The following is a 16,996-nucleotide window of genomic DNA, read 5'->3' as shown; positions in this document are numbered from 1 at the left end:
AAAATTGGAACAGAGAAGCCAGATGATTTATTGCCTGTTGCCCAGGAAGATACCAGTATACTACCACACGAAAGCCTCATACATGATCCTGCTTTGAAACATTTGGTCCTCTTATGAATTATCAAACATATGCTTCTATCATGGCACTTAACAGTCATAGGGAGTACAAGAGAACAACAAAAAGACTCACCCTCTCCCTCCTATGCCAAAAACACACAGACCACACACAATTGAAAAGTAAGATAATGTTAATTTCTCAGAAAATGAAACAATTACCATATGATCCAGCAATTCCACTTCTGGGTATATACCCAAAAGAAGTGAAAGTAGGTACTTAAAAAGGTATTTGCACAACCCATGCTTATAGCAGCATTACTCATGACAGAAGGTGGAAGCAACCCAAGTGTCCATTGAAGGATGAATGGATAAACAAAATGAGGTATATACACATAATGGAATATTCAACTTTAAAAGGAAATTCTGACACATGGTACAACATTGGATGAACCTTGATGTTAGTGCTAAGTGAAATAAGTCAGTCACAAAAAGACAAATATTGTGTGATCCCACTTACATGAGGAACCTAGAGTAGTTAAAGTCATAAAGACTGAAAGGTGGTTTCCAGGGGCTTAGGAGAAGGGGAAATGGGGAATTACTATTTAATGGATACAGAATTTCAGTTAGGGAAGATGAAAAAGTTTTGAAGATGGATGGTAGTGATGGTTGCACAACAATACGAATGTACTTAATGCCATTGAATTGTACACCTAAAAATGGTTAAATGGGAAATTTTGCTACATATATTTTACCACAATAAAAAAAATCATCTTAGTGTAAATTTTTAAAATAAGCATAATGGTTCAGCAAACTAAAAAGCAAAATATCTTTCAAAGATGAGACTGGTTGACAGTATTAACATTAATGAATGTTTCACATCAAGAGAGATTTGTCAGCAAAGAAACAGAGGAGAAAGGCAAACGACTATTAGCACAATCCAACTTATGAAGAACTAAGAGAAGTATGTGACTCAGCTGGAAAGGGTGCATCAGCCTTGAAACAGCCATTTAGTCTCAAACTCATTTTTATTGCTTCCATTCCATATTTACCAAACAATCTTCTGATTATAATTTGGATCGAGCTTTCACTGTAATTTAGTCAACAGAGAAGGTAAGGACCAGCGAGCTCAACTATCTTAGCTCCATCATTGCATTTCTCATTATTGTGATTTTTACATAGCAGTTTTTGAGCAAACTGAATGTATGACTAAGCACCCCAGAGTCCAGTCACTTCCAAATTTGATAAACCAATTGCAAGCCTTGATACGAATCATGTTGAAACCCAGCAATCACTGAGTAAGGTCCCTGTAGGCTGTGGATACATCTGTAGCAAGCTACACCTTCCCCAAGCTAATTCCCTCTCATTGTTACTTTCCATTCTACTGTATTGCAATGGACTGTCATTACACTCGGCTCCTTGAAAATAGGGAATGGATCTTTTATCTTTGAGAACTAATAAAGTCCCTAGCACAAAGGGAAGAACCCAATAAAGACGTGATAAAATCTAATTTAGTAAGACATAATTAGGGAATGAGTATTATAAAGATTCTTCTATATATAATTTTCCTCTAAAGTTTGCGAATGGAAAGTTAGACAATAGCAGAGATAAATTGAGCATATTTAGTTTTAGTTGTAACTCAATTTAAGCTGAAGCTACAGTGGTTAGGCCATATTTTGTTAAGAATGCCCATGAGTGGCACCTAAACCATGTGATATGATCTGATGAAAGCCCACACATACCTTTCTCCCAATAACTTCTCTCTTAGTACAATAAAGAACATAGAAGATGTATACCTTTACTTGCCGAATATGTGGGACTGGTATAAGTGCCATTTCATTCTACTCAATGCATTCAATCAAAGGAAGAGTAAAATTCCTCCCTAATGTGCCCCAGAGTTCTGCTTTCACATAATGCATCCTTCAGGCTCAACAGCGCCTAGATGAGGAATCTACCACCGAGACTAGCACACACAACAGGAATAACTCGATAGCATTGGGATACACCTGCTGAAAATTCAAACTGCAAGAAAAACAATGCCAGATGTGTAAGGTTTTATGTTCAGGCTAGACTCCAGTACATAATAGAAAATAACCTCAGACCTATCATATCCAATCAGACAGGATGACTCATTTTTCTTAACTTTTAGGTCTTAATTTTTCTCTTTTTCTATTTTGGGTCAACAGTGCAGCCTAGGGAAAATATGAGTTATTTTATCTTCTGGCAGTTAAAACAGACACCAGAGCCAGATAGCCTGACTTCTAATCCTACCTCTACACTTACTAGCTGTGTGACTTGCAAGTCACCCAAACTGTACGGACCAGTTGCCTCATCAGTAAAATGAAGATAGTAACCTCATGGGATTGTTGGGAGGATTAAATAAATTAATCTGCAACAGTGCCTGATACATAGTTAGGTGCCACTTTATTGTTAATTATGATTACTATTGTCACACACAAATGATGTTTTTTTTTATTAGTTTCAGGTGAACAAGACAAGGTAATACTTAGACGTTCATCATTTATATCCCTCATACTGTGGACCCCCCTTCTCCATCCCCCCATCCACTATCCCTCCGACATTGCACCGAGCCATCACATTATATATATAAAATTATAGTTGACATTCATTATTGTTTAGCTTCCGGTGTACAGTGCCGTGATCAGGAATGAAGGTTTTGAAAAACGTTAAGTTCCACCTAAAAATTTTCCATAACATTCTGTTAATTATGAATTTACATATCTTTATCTACCACTAGACTATAGCTATGACTTGCCGACTATGATTTACTCATCTTTTATACCAAGAGCTTCACACTGTTCAAGGCACAAATATATGTGCCAATTCTGTCCAACCTTGTATTTATAAGGTTCTTGCTCAGTTAAACCTTCAAGTCTGCAGGGAAAAAGACAGCTTCTCGGGATAAATCTATTCAAATAGTGGTAAGTTCACGTATCAATAAAAGGAAAAAAAAAGATTGAAGGAGGTGCAACAATACAAGGGAATATTATACTGAAGTTGCATTATACAGTAGTAGGCAAAGACCACATAATGTATTGTGAAAATGGGATATTATAATTTTTAGGTAAGTGAATATTTACCAAGCTCCCCTCCCCCACTTTACTTTTCTCACAAAAACGAACCAGCCCCACACCTTCAAGTGAAGAAGGGGGAGTAACGGTTTATACTGTCCGACCGGAAACGCTTCAGTTCTCTGAGAACTCTGTGCGAGTCCTTGCGGGCGTCCCTAGTTTCCACTGTTTCTGGTCACACCTTTGGTTTGGTGATAGTTCCTCGAAAATGGAATGACGAATAGTCTACCCCATCTTTTTCTCACAGTGGCATCGGATTCCAGTCAAAGGCAAATATTTTGTTTTCTCTTAATGTAGTGTTTAGAACTGAATGGGTATCAGATAAATCTGTGCTCGGCTTCCGCTAGACCAGTCACTAGTCCTGTGACCGTGTAGAGAAGTCTCGTTACCTGCAGATCTGGGGGAAAATGCATGAGCACACGCACAGGGACTCGTAAAGCTTATACTCACTCTCAAAAGTGATGCCTTCTAGGGAAATGGCCGCTATCGCAGACGACGGATGCTGGCACCGTGTTGATGACATCACTTCCGGGGCGCCAGGTTCAGGCTGTCTTGTGCCTGAGGAAGGGCAGTACCGGCTTTTATAAGGTAGACGAGACGAGTACGAGCTGCTGTCGATCGCGAGGAAGGTGGGTGAATTGCTCACCGATCCCCATCCTGTCCCGGCTGCATTTACCGCAGCTGTTCTCTGCGAATAGGTGGATCATGTCCCTGGATGTCCTCTTCCCCAGGGGAACAGTAAAAGTTCCAGTATTTATTCGCTCTTTTTCCCCATTTTTCCATTGCTGTGATAGGGAAAGAACCTGCTTAAACATCCAGAAAGTTTTAGAACGGGTGATTTGGGAGCTGAAACTAGACACTTGGCAGTGTGGAAATACAAGGGTGCTCTAGTGATGAACTGCTGTTATTTGGGGGATAATAGGATTTGAGGAGATCCCTTTATGATGAACCTGTGGCAAAAAGGTAGATTAAATTCGAGAAATTGTAATTAATGGATAAAATAGGTATTAGGTTGCAGTCGTTTTGGTCGAGATGTTCTTTTAAGATGAGCTTTATGAGACCACTTGTTGCTAAACTAGACGACTAAATCTTGTTTTGTGTGTGTGTTTTATGGGAACTCTTGTTTTCCAACTAAATGATTAAATTTGAAAGTTGTTTCAAGAAAATGGAACCCGTTTGTTTTTATGTTCTGTTTTCGCTTTATCCTTTCATTTTTTTTAAAACCACATTTTGTCTTAATTTTAGGTGTCAACAAATACGTAGCACTTTTCAGAGGGCTATTCCGTGTAGCTATTGTATGTTAGCTGTTTTATAAAGAATAATGAACGGTGGCAACAGCATGAAAGTAATAGTAATACTAAAAATTTTTATGTTGGAGTTCCCTGTTTTATCCCTTGGAGAGCATTATATTTATTCATACTGTTATTTATATTACATAAATTACATAATTGTATAACAGATGGCTACAGCCTTTAGAAATTTTTACTAACTTTTACAAAACGTTCCTATAATTTTATAAAACTGTATGTTGAAGTATGAACCAAGCTTTAAGAACTTTGCTTAACTGAATGGGTTGGTGGCTAATGTCAGTTTCAAATAATAAGTTTACTTCTCTAATTCTTTTCAAGGTATTATCTATAGAGTAAGTATGCTAATATTGAATAAGACAGCACGAGTTTTTTCTAACCCATCAAAAAGGAAAATTTATGAATATTTAAGAAGTTTTAATTTTCATCCTGGAAAAGTATTTCTTCATAAACTAGTATTGGGAATTGAAACTAGTTGTGATGATACAGCAGCTGCTGTGGTGGATGAAACTGGAAATGTTCTGGGAGAAGCAATACATTCCCAAACTGAAGTTCATTTAAAGTAAGTAGACATTATCTTGCTAGCTTCCACTTTTTTTGGAAAAAGTACAATGAAATAATTCTTTTGTATTTGTCATATATAAAAGTCAAATTTTACGAGCTAATTTCTTCGTTTGTGCAAAAGCTCCTAATAACTACAGTGGAAAACCTTAAACTGGCCTTTAAGGCTCTCACTTGGCTGAGAGATTAATTTTCCTAAAATCCAATTTTACCCTGTCCGTTCCTTGTTGAAGACTTCTTCTTTAGAATGCTTCTCAAGATTATTTTGATGATTTCCTTCATCAACAAGTAAATCCATATTTTGTTGTGTACAATTTTGAACAGAGACATTATACCCTTAATCACTACATATTGAGTTCTTATAGTACGCTACATTATAAGACACACATACTTTAAAATACTTGACTTACTAACATTTTTAGCTATATAATGATTAATTTGAAAACATGCCTTCAGCTATAATATGACTTTACTTCCTCTATTTTCAAAATCTTAAAATTATAAAAAGCTTTTTTTAAAAATCTCTTTCAGAACAGGTGGGATTATTCCTCCAGTAGCTCAACAGCTTCACAGAGAAAACATTCAACGCATAGTGCAAGAAGCTCTCTCTGTCAGTAAAGTCTCTCCAAGTGAACTCTCAGCAATTGCAACTACCATAAAACCAGGACTTGCTTTAAGTTTAGGAGTAGGCTTATCATTTAGCTTACAGATGGTTGACAAATTTAAAAAGCCTTTTATTCCCATTCATCATATGGAGGCTCATGCACTTACTATTAGGTTGACAAATAAAGTAGAATTTCCCTTTTTAGTTCTTTTGATTTCTGGAGGTCATTGTCTATTGGCATTAGTTAGAGGAGTTTCGGATTTTCTGCTTCTTGGAAAGTCTTTGGACATAGCACCGGGTGACATGCTCGACAAGGTAATTACTTAATAATTAATTTCTTCATTCTTTTTTGTTAAAGTGTCAGTTTCATTCAATTAAATAGTAATAGATGCACTACTACAATTCATCTGAATACTTCTGAATAATGTCATATTAGACTGAAAATGTATGTGTAGTAAGACAAAAAGAAAAAGAGTAGTCCCTAGTTTATAAAAGATTCTTTCTTACCCATTCCAAATAAAATGATAGGAGGTTTACATCAGCACATAAAGGCTCCAATAGTTTGCAGATGCAGTTATGTTTTTAATCAAATAGCATAATATTGTGTGCAACAAAGTATTTTGTAAAGTGTAAAGCACTGTAAAAATGAAATAATATAAAGATAACAAGAATATTAAAGATGCACAAAATTCTATGGTCATCACAATTGCTAATACCACCAACAGCAGATTTCTTTTTCCTTTGTTTTAGAATCCTACAGAGCCTACTGCCATATACAAAAATCCTGCTGCCAACAGCTGAAATGATTGGAAGAAATAGGGCAGGTTTTTATTTTTGAACTTCATCATTAAGCAATCATTGTTAACTTCAAGCCTACTTTCCATTCCCAATAGAAGAGCAAAAGTAGATTGGGAGGCAGTGATCGCCCACTATTGATCAGATTGTCAGGAGTAAGACTGCTTGTCTTTATTGACCACCACCTGTAATCCACATTTGCAAAAGTATAGCATGTTGTATTCATCCAGGTTTTTGTTTGTTTTTAGTAAAATTCATTTCCTTGCGTCTTGGTTTCAAAATGTAATTTTGTGTTTATTTTTGATAGGTAGCAAGAAGACTTTCCTTAATAAAACATCCAGAGTGCTCCACCATGAGTGGTGGGAAGGCTATAGAACATTTAGCTAAACAAGGAAATAAACTGCATTTTGATTTCAAACCTCCCATGCAACGTGCTAAAAATTGTGATTTTTCTTTTACTGGACTTCAGCACATTATTGATAAGACAATAATGCAAAAGGAAAAAGAGGAAGGTATATTTCTAAATAGTAAAGTTGGACAAATAAGTAATTCTGGGTTGTGTCTAAAAATATCCGCTCCTTTCTACAGGTATTGAGAAGGGGCAAATCCTATCTTCAGCTGCGGACATTGCTGCTGCAGTACAGCACACAACAGCATGTCACATCGCAAAAAGAACACATCGTGCTATTCTGTTTTGCAAGCAAAGAGACTTGTTATCTCAAAGTAATGCGGTACTGGTAAGTTTTCTCATCTCATCTTGGAATAGTCGTGACACTTTACAGTATGGTACTTGCAAGAGCTTGACTGACCCTGTGCATGGAATGAAAAAGTCTTTATGCCAAATGCTAGCCCAGACAATAGAAGATATGCAGAATAAAGACTTAACAGCCATATCTTGTACAGGTGTGGCAGCTTTATGGCTCATCTAGACAGCCTGTGTGCCGAAAAAGTCCAAGGCTGCATCTTCTCATTGAATGTAAAAGAGGGTTTACAATAAGAAATGAAATGCAGTAGCTGGTGTCTTTATTTTTAGAAAAATAGGCTGATTTTCTTCAAATGTGTTCCTTTGATGAAATCCCTTGAATGTGTTTAAAAGCCTTGATAAACTTCTTGTTTAACTGTATCTTAAACTTCATTCTTTAGAAAATCATGAAGTGAGAAAATACTTAAACGATGCTAGGTTGACAAAATGGAATTTTACATGAATATCAAAGATAATAGTTTTTTAAGAATTATGTAGTAAAATGAAAAAAATGCTTATAAGTAAAAACTGCAGTCCAAAATATTGTACTATGATTGTAATTTAAAAAGTTTAGAAGAAAATATACAAAAATGATAGTGATCAATATATGCTGATGTTGAAATTTTTGATGACCTTTTTTCTTCAAATTTTTATTATACAAATATATCACTTGCCCATTATTCATCTATCAAAATATAATGTTTTCTTATTGTGTAATGCTGCGGTTTTTCCCAGGTGTAGCTAACAGCTTGGCTCATATCCATATGTGGTATGTGTTAATTTTGGTGTTCTCAATTCCTTCAGGTTGTATCTGGAGGAGTTGCAAGTAACTTATATATCCGAAAAGCTCTGGAAATTGTAGCAAATGCAACACAATGCACTTTGTTGTGTCCTCCTCCCAAACTGTGCACTGACAACGGCATTATGATTGCATGGTAAGCCACTCATAATTATGTAAATATTAATTGCTGGTTCATCATGCTAAATCTTCTTTAAATCTTGGGCTATTTATTTTATTTTAATGCTTCTTATTTAGGAATGGTATTGAAAGATTGCGTGCTGGCTTGGGCATTTTATACGACACAGAAGGCATCCGCTATGAACCAAAGTACGTAATACCATTCATAGTCTTTATGCAAGTTGCATTATCAAAGTCAAAGCCTGGATTTTGCTTTTATCTGAGTATGTGAGGTTTTCATTGACATTCTGGTGGTACTTGAAGAAAGGATACATTAATTTATTTCATAAACATAGGAGGTAGATATCTTATAAGAAATATTTTTGCTACCATATCAAATTATAAAAAATTTGACAAATCATAGGTTAGAAACAGGCGGTGGATGAGGATGATGAATGCCTTCATTTGGGATCAGAATGAAAACCATGTCCATGGCCTGGACCTTTGAAATGTCAAGACCATCTCAGCTAGTATGCTGGGAAACTTAAGGAAAATGTGCAAAAAGGATTTGGGTATGAAACTGGGTTGTGTATGTGCTCTTCTACCCGCAGCTGAGAAATGGCCAAAAGATAGCTGTTTCTGCAAGCCTTATTTCATCTCACAAATCAAAGTTCCAAAGAATAGCATAGTTTTTCAATTGATTATCAAATTCTGGTCTAAGTTGATGCTGGAATAGTAAAAATATTAAAAGTAAAGGATGATTATTATGTTTCATAATCTAATAATTCTGTTTTCAACATTTTTTCATCTGAGGTTTTAAAATTTTTCAGCGTTGTAGTCCATAACTGTCACTACAAGAACCACAGACTCTTATGGCTGATTATAAATAAACAGATTTTAGTTAGCAGTGGCAGAAGAAACCCCCCCATGTTGATGTTGATGACCTAGCCTTTGGTAGAATATATCGTCTAATTCTTTTTGGCAGTGTTGAGGCTGGAGAGGATGGCTTTCTGTAAGTTGGGGTCCAGTTGAAGCATTATATCGGGTAACATAGTAAAAAAGCAGAAATCTGAGGTCAAAGATATTTACTGAGGAAAAACAAAGAGCATAGAACCTAAGACCTCTCCTGCCAACAGTGACAAAGGAAGGTAGAAAAGGAATAAACCAGATTTTGAAACCTCAGAGAAGAATCAATAGAAACGTGGGGAATTTCTAAAGTAGAAATGAATTCAGGCTTGACTTTATCTGTATGATAAATTATTTTCACCCTTTTAGCTTTGTAGAGAATTATAAGACATTTTTTGTCATTTCTCTATTTTCTTTTAAGTTTTTAATTATTCACAGTATTTGAGAGCAGTAGGATTTTCTTTCAAAACGTCTCAATCCCCAAAGTCATTGAGTTGTATATTAAATATGTATAGCTTTTTACATGTCAAATATACCTCAAAGTGGTTAAAAAAAAATCTCCAAATTTAGATTTATTAATGGAACTAGACTTTTTTCACCCATTATTTTGGTTTGATTTTTCACTGTATTTGTATCTATTCAAGAACTATCATGATATACAATTAATTATACATTAGATTCATAAATTGTTAAGGTTCTAAGCAAATAGTCTGTAAAACTAGTGACAGATCAGGAAGCAAATGTTTGAAATAATGTGATTTGTCTGATTATGACGCAGATGTCCTCTTGGAATAGATATATCTAAAGAAGTTGGAGAAGCTGCCATAAAAGTACCACGATTAAAAATGGAGATTTGATTTTTGCTCCTCAAAAAATGCCTAAAGGTAGTATTTCAATCAAAAAATGCCTAAAGGTAGTATTTCAACCAAAAAATTCAGTGTTTGTTGATTTTTTCTTTTTGTATATCAAATTGAAGGACATATATAATATTGTTCATCAAGATTTTCTTTTGTTATTTCTTTTCTTATGTTTGATGTTTTACCTGTTCTTCTGAGAGACTGTAATAGTATGTTATAGTCTTAGAAGGGAATATAAATTTATCAAAAACCAAAGTAAAACATCTTATAGAGGAAAAAATGTACTGATGTTAACAAGTAGAAAAACAAACCTGTAAGAAGAAATACAGTGATTCTGCTAAATCTTGGCCCAGTATTACACAGGCCTGGATCTTTTTCCCTCTTTCTCATTGCAGGGTAGTAGAAGCTTTTTGTTGTTGTTGGCTTCTGCTAAGACATTAGTCTGACTTTTCCAATGCAAGAGCAATTTTAGAAAGGGAGCCAGGTCAAGATCACGTCAAATCATTGACTTCTAAATCAAGACCAAAGGTGACTTTCTCCAACAGAATGTACATTAATTATAAAAATATAGGTATCTTCTCCGGAGCAAATGGAATGTCTGCATTTCTTAAAACCCACTGAGATTTTTAAGAAATATAACATGCAAGTACTTTCTCATTTTGTATTGTACTTTTTATTTGACCACATATATTTATATCTATTGTATTAGAAATTATATGTAATTGACTAAAACACAAGATGAAAAGGCTTATGTTTTTGTTTTGCATAATTTCCTTTGAATCTGAAACGTTATACTTCAGGTATCATAAATTTATCACTTTTTTTTTTTGCCTACATTAAAGGAACTTTGAATATAAGGACAATGTTACTGTCTGTTTAATTTCTTTTGAGAGATTTTACTAGTAGAGATTTGTATTATGTCACCCATACAGGAGCAAGTTTCTAACTTTCTAGTCAGTGACTTGCTTTATATTAAGAAACTAGGAGGTAAGAATAAAAATCTAGAAAAGATTTCTTATTTTAATCCTTCCTTAAGGTGTCCTCCCTTTTGGGAAATTCCATAAGTAATTCTTTTCTTTAGAATCATAGAGTTTTGTTTCATGATCATCCATTTTATCCTGGAAATAGAAAATATAATTTATATGAGGGAACATACACAAATAGCCAGTATTTATAGAGCTTTTCATTATTTGATGTTGAGGTATAGATATGGTTTGTAAATATAATTTAAAAGAAACAATAATTTGTGAATCACATTTTACATTTGGATTTGTGTTCTATATTATGTGGATCTGAATTCAAAGAGAAGAATTATTTTCTGTGGCTATTACAATCAGAGTATACATAAGCTATGAAAGAAAATTGACCAAAATTTCTTCCCACTATCACAAATATTATAAATAGGGATATCTATAATCTAAGTTTTTGAAATTTCAGTGTATCAAAATTTTTCCAGGTACTGCAAGCACACATGTTAAAATTGGGTTCATGATATAAATAAGGGAAACTACAGATAAAGAAAATGAGCAAATTCTGGAAGCGTTGCATATCTTTAGGTCTTTCAATACTTAGCTATAAGGAATGAAGGAAGGAAGGGAAAGAAGAAAGAGAAAGATGGTAAGGAAAAGGAAAAGGAGAAATACTGAACTCTATATATTGGCAAGCATATGTGCCAAAGTTAGCTTATAGTACAGGTAAGAGGCAAGCAATTTGCTGAAACGCTCTGTATCTTAAGGCCTTTCTTATCTTATATATAATGTTAAAAAATAACAAGAAAATGCAGGGTAATAAAAATAATCTTTACAGGGGGGCTGTACTTTAGGAGAACTACCGTAAGTACTAGGAGTCATAGAATGATATGGCTAGGCCAAGATACTCAGGGAATGTCTATGTTATTGAATACAAAGAAACCCCAATTCTCAACCCTGAAAATACTCTTAAAATATAGTCCTTAGCCCATATGAAGCTAGTTGAAAAGCTCAAAGTTTGCTGTCAAGAGCCTTTTTTTAAAAAAAAATTTACAGAGGCTTAATATTTCCATTGATGTGAATTCTTATCCTTAATGGCACTGAATAAATGACAGAGTTTCTTATCATTTGAACTGTGTATCCCTTTCTAATATAAAATATGCTATTCCTCCCCCACAATTCCTATGTTTTAGTCCATCTACCAGAAGGTTGTGACTTGGAGCAATTAAGAGAATTTAGAATTGACTTTGAAGATTAAAGAGGTCTCCTGTTGTACAGTGGTTAAGAGCTTAGGCTTTGGACTCTGTCACATATTCTTAAGTACACGTAGCTGCCATCATCACCATCACTGTTGTGTTAAGGCATGTTGTGGAAAATAATTGCTAATTAAAATATATATTCAGTGCAGTCCAGGTAGACCATATGAAGACACTGAGCAAAATGGATAGAGAAAAAGGGGCTTTAAAGGACACAGGGAAGCCCAGTTTGCTTTTGTATAAAATCTCTCTACTGCTGTAAAACAGGAAAACAGACATACATCAAAAGTCCCATCTACTGGAAAAATCATGTGATTCTAAGCCACAAAGAGTATCACCCTTTCCAAGCTCAAACCAAAGGTACTCAATACATTTGGAAAATGGTCAACACTGGTTGCCACATTTTTTAGGCATACTTTTGCACTTGATGAGTAACGAATTCAGATTTTTTTAAATTAAATGTTTTAAAAGCATACATTTTAGATTTTGGAACCCTCATGCGGTTTTTAGTATTTATCATCAAATATCGCAACGTATTACAGAGTACAGATATGTGGACTAGTTTGAATCGGGGCTTTTTAGCCCAGCATACCAATTAAAAAAAGATTTCTAACAATTGATACATACATATACTAATTCTGCCACTCGTGTCAGTTGCTATATATTAATAATTTTAAGCAGAGGTATTCTATTTCAGAAAATTCTACTTATTTTTTGAAACCATAACTCTGATTTGATTTTAATTTAAGGGAAATCTGTTAAATATCAAGAACTTCCATTTAAAAAGATTATACTCAGTTATGTCGTGTATTTTACCACAATTAAAAACAAAAATGTAAAATGATTGCTCAGGAATCCTTTCATGCTAAAATGCTTTTATTGCTCTTCTGCAGCCTCTGAATTAGCTTTCTGTACATGTTTCCCAAGTTCGTTCAAAAACACTGTTCTTGGTCTTGATACTTTTATGATATCTGATGAAATTGCAGATGAAAAGGAAAAAATATTATGGGAAACAGTGGCCTTTTTTGTTGTTTTGAAGAGTCCCATGAAGTTAGTTACAGGAGACATTAAAGTCAAAGAATCTCTTGGTTGAATTTTAGGTTTTAATTTTCTTCTGTGCTCTCTCCCTAAAAATTAGAGAGCCACAATTAAATGTCTCATAAGAACCCTAGGCACAGTCTCATTGCCTTCAGTTCTGTATAGTTCTATTTTCTTTACATACTAAAACATATTAAGAGAACAGATCAGTAACATCCAGACTTGTAGATGTAGGGGTGCAAAAATCTTTGGGGACCGATATATGGTTGCCAACTTTTTAGTATGCTAAGTTGGCACTAATACAAGAACAAATGCCAACCATCATTAAATATTTTGTAAAAGAAGGGATATTTTAACACCAAAAGAAAGTGTAAAAGGCATTATCTCAAAATGACAGACTTCACATTGAACGAAATTAACTATCGGAAACTTGCTACATTGTCCTTATTTTTCTTATGTTACTACAAACCTGTGAAAACTTCATAGACCATTACTGATACACAGATTGTTACTTAGAAACCAGTATTAAAGTGTAGAAAGAATGAGACTGACTTTATTCTTGTATATAAATTACTCTTAATTAAAGGAGCTATACAAAAACAGACATTTTTCTACCCATGATATTCAGAAGTATAGACTCCCTTATACACCTAGCTTCCCTCAAATATGAAATGAATAAATGAAGTTCTTTCCTCTCCTTTTGTTCTCTCTCCCTACTCTCTCCCTTTCCATTTGTGACTGCAGCAAACTGATTTTGACTTCTGAATGGTGCTATCTGTTTTTGGCTATAGGACAATATACCATGTTTCCCCGAAAATAAGACCTAGCCGGACCATCAGTTCTAATGCATCTCTTGGAGCAAAAAGTAATATAAGACCTGGTCTTATTTTAATATAATATAAAACCGGGTCTTATATAATATAATATAGTATAAGACCCGGTCTTATACTAATTTTTGCTCCAAAAGATGCATTAGAGCTGATGGTCCCGCTAAGTCTTATTTTCAGGGAAATATGGTACAAAGTAAGACTGATTTTGGTCCTACACTAAGCCAACATGAACAAGCACTAAGCATATATGAAATCAATAAGTAATTTATTTTTCCTGTCACATGTCTAATAGGAATTGATAAGTAACATTATAAGATCTGGACTCTGATCTTGCAGGCCTAAGCCACTCAACCATCATTTACCAACTAAAACTATATATGAAAGTGTACAGAGTATCAATGGAAAAAAATGTCTCTGCCCTAAGAATTTATTAGACAAGTTGTACATTGAATAGAACAATAGCAAGGGCATAATTTAATTCATACTTACATGTTGTTTCAGTAATGATTTATTTCTGTGCATGGCTTGTGAGAAAAAGCTAAGAGGGATTTCTGTCAAGTGATGTTAGTAGGGAAAGCCTTAAAATAAATGATTAACATTGGCTTGTAAATGGGAAGATATTCCAGGTATACAGAATTACAAAAGCAAAAGTTTACAGATAAACATTTTTTTCATAGCCTCTACATTTTGAATTTTTAGAAATGGAACACACAAGGCTAGAAGGTAGCTCAGAGAAAAAAGAAAAATCAGTTACCTTTTTTAAAGACAGGAATTACGGATGGTCCTCCATTTTTCTCCAGACTAAAAGGAAAACATTTTTATCAAAAAAGCTAGAAGTGTATAAAGACTTAGTACACCCAGGGACCATGTTTAATGCCGAATGGTCTAATTTATATGTGTTACCTGTACTAACATGTTATCTGTAAGTAGTTTATATTGAGTCACTCATTTATCACTTAAAACACCTGGAATGTTAAATCTGCTTGAAGTGATCAGGGAAAGCTTCATGGAAGAAAAACACTTCATCTGGGTTTTGAAGAAAATAGCTCTTTAAATGGCTGAGGTGGGGGAGGGTATTCCAGACAGAGGTAATAGGGTATGAAAGATAACAGTACTATAAAACAGTATGGCATGTTCAGAGGGCACTAAGTAGTCTGGTATCGTCGGAATTAAAGGTATCTGGAGACGTGAAGGAAGATAAGGTGGAGAATAAAGATCAGGTCATTTTATGCATTAAGAATATGAGGAAATTTGAACTTTATTTTCAAAGTACTGGGTTATCAATGAAGTGTTTCAAGCCAAAGAATAGCAAGGTGAACCTAAGTGAATGTGTGTGTGTGGCTTTAAAGGAGTATTTTAATCATCCTGGACATGTAACATATAAATGTGGTATTGCAAAATCCCCTGGTAATAAAATAAGCCTTAATTAAAGTTAATGTATTAAGGTTAGTTATCACAAATTATTCCTGGTTAATTTGATGAGGAACATTTGCTGTTATGAACTTTAATGAGGCACAGGCCTCAATCTGTTCATATGCCAACTTCATGTTCTATATCGTGTAACATGAAACTAGCTAGTGTTAATCTTATTTTCATACAGGGTCAGTTAACACCAGTACAATATATCTCTCTACATCAAAATTTGTACATCCAGTTTTTCTAATCTCCCATTCTTGGTGCTGGATGGGGGACAATAGAGGTGGTGTATGCTCAAAAAAAAAAAAAAAAAAAGCTATAAAGCTATTATGATCCCAACCACAATCAATCTACTTTCTGTTTCCAGTAGTGGTATCAAGGAATAGTTTGTGGAAGGGTATGTTTATCCATTCCAAAGGTTCCAAACTTGTTTTCGTAATCTTTAATGCATTTCCCATGGTTTTATTTAAACCTACCTCCTTCACAGGATTGTTATTAATAATAAGGGGAATAGTCCATATAAATGCTCTAAGGAAAGTGTGAAGTACTGTTAGTTATAGGAGTAATTATTTGCTCACCAATTCCACCTCACTTAGTAACCATTCTTACAAATTTGCTAACCATCGGTCACTGCTTATTTATAATCCTGGAAGTTGAATGTTCACAACTCTAAGGGGCGCCATCCACATCATAATCATTGTAGTTTGTGTAGTTGCTTCAACCATTTTCCAGCAGATGGCACTAAAGTGTCCCGAGGAAGGGACACCTTTTTCTAACTCTCAAAAAGTTGCCGTATGGGCTAGCTGTGGAAGTGACTACAAAATACATTATTTATCTTAAAGTAATTTTCTCAAAGACTAAATATTTTTTTTACATTGTCAATTGTAGCTATTGCAATTTAGATTTCCCTGGCTTTTTATATAAAATTATGTAGTAAGTTTTCAATTTTTCAAATAAAATTAAAGTGACTCTGAAGATACATTTTTCTCTATACACTTAAAATTGATTTTTAGAACCATGATACACTATTGTATCCTATTCTCTTCTACTATTGTAAAGATAATAATATAGCTTGAATAGTTCTGTTTCCTTTATATAAATAGTGCTATTTGCAGAGACTTGTAATTCTGCTACGTTTATGGAAGGAAATATACCCATTATAGGAGATTCTCTTCTCTTTTTTCAGAAACTTAAGTCATGATGAAACTACAACACTGATGCCAAATCTTCTAAATACATGCCTGGCAAACTTTGGCATGACGCCAGCCACTGAGTGTGACTTAGCCCTCTTTCCACCCTGGGAGTTTGACCTAGCTTTGGAGTAAGTCCCAAACTCCCATTTGATGCCAAGGTCATGGCGGTGTTCCTGGTTGGCCAGAACTCTCAAATGACCCCAGTCTACCCAAAAATGCCTTCCTGGATCAGATGTGGAAGCAACCAGTCTCCCAAAACTTTTCTGAAATGTGAATAATCCTAGCCAGACAGGATCCCCAGACAGGATCCCCTAGATCTTGTATTCTTGTCTGCACTCACAATTCTGTTTCATTCCAATTCTGTTGGAATGAAAACAGGCTCTGGCAATGAACAGTTAGAATGAAGTTTATCCTTTGGTATAAAAGGCATATATTCATATCAAGGTAGTTCCCCTTGTTTGATTTTCCATTATTACTGC

At 34.6% G+C, this 16,996-nt stretch overlaps 2 protein-coding genes across 10 annotated transcripts in view; one reads left to right on the top strand and one right to left on the bottom strand.

Annotated features, from left to right (window-relative positions):
• Window positions 1–3,618: 3,618 nt before the first annotated feature.
• OSGEPL1 (O-sialoglycoprotein endopeptidase like 1) lies at window positions 3,619–16,934 on the top strand (the record flags this gene model as incomplete). 9 transcript variants are annotated; one of them, XM_081052545.1, is made up of 9 exons in its annotated part: window positions 3,631–3,775; window positions 4,775–5,015; window positions 5,546–5,933; window positions 6,721–6,925; window positions 7,002–7,150; window positions 7,960–8,090; window positions 8,192–8,263; window positions 9,738–9,843; window positions 16,511–16,934. In XM_081052545.1, exons 2-8 carry the CDS (start codon window positions 4,795–4,797, stop codon window positions 9,814–9,816), a joined length of 1,245 nt encoding a protein of 414 aa, XP_080908671.1. In that variant the 5' UTR covers window positions 3,631–3,775; window positions 4,775–4,794. The 9 variants fall into 9 exon arrangements, with proteins under 9 accessions (XP_080908668.1, XP_080908671.1, XP_080908674.1 ...); XM_081052548.1 differs by lacking the exons at window positions 5,546–5,933; window positions 16,511–16,934 and adding exons at window positions 6,369–6,438; window positions 10,212–15,614; XM_081052544.1 differs by lacking the exon at window positions 16,511–16,934 and adding an exon at window positions 10,212–15,614.
• ANKAR (ankyrin and armadillo repeat containing) overlaps window positions 12,917–16,996 on the bottom strand; it is a gene marked incomplete at its 3' end in the record, with an annotated part of 53,731 nt that continues 49,651 nt past the window's right edge. Inside the window, exons 23-24 of the mRNA XM_081050776.1 lie at window positions 14,663–14,709; window positions 12,917–13,167 (exon numbers count right to left, since the gene is read on the bottom strand). Coding sequence (XP_080906902.1) covers window positions 12,917–13,167; window positions 14,663–14,709 — 298 coding nt within the window. The remainder of the gene's footprint in view (window positions 13,168–14,662; window positions 14,710–16,996) is intronic.

The sequence above is a fragment of the Rhinolophus hipposideros genome (genome assembly GCF_964194185.1).
Source record: "Rhinolophus hipposideros genome assembly, chromosome: 6".
Lineage (NCBI taxonomy): Eukaryota > Metazoa > Chordata > Mammalia > Chiroptera > Rhinolophidae > Rhinolophus > Rhinolophus hipposideros.
The sequence above is the reverse complement of the archived record's forward strand: the minus strand, read 5'-3'. Positions and strand labels throughout refer to the sequence as shown.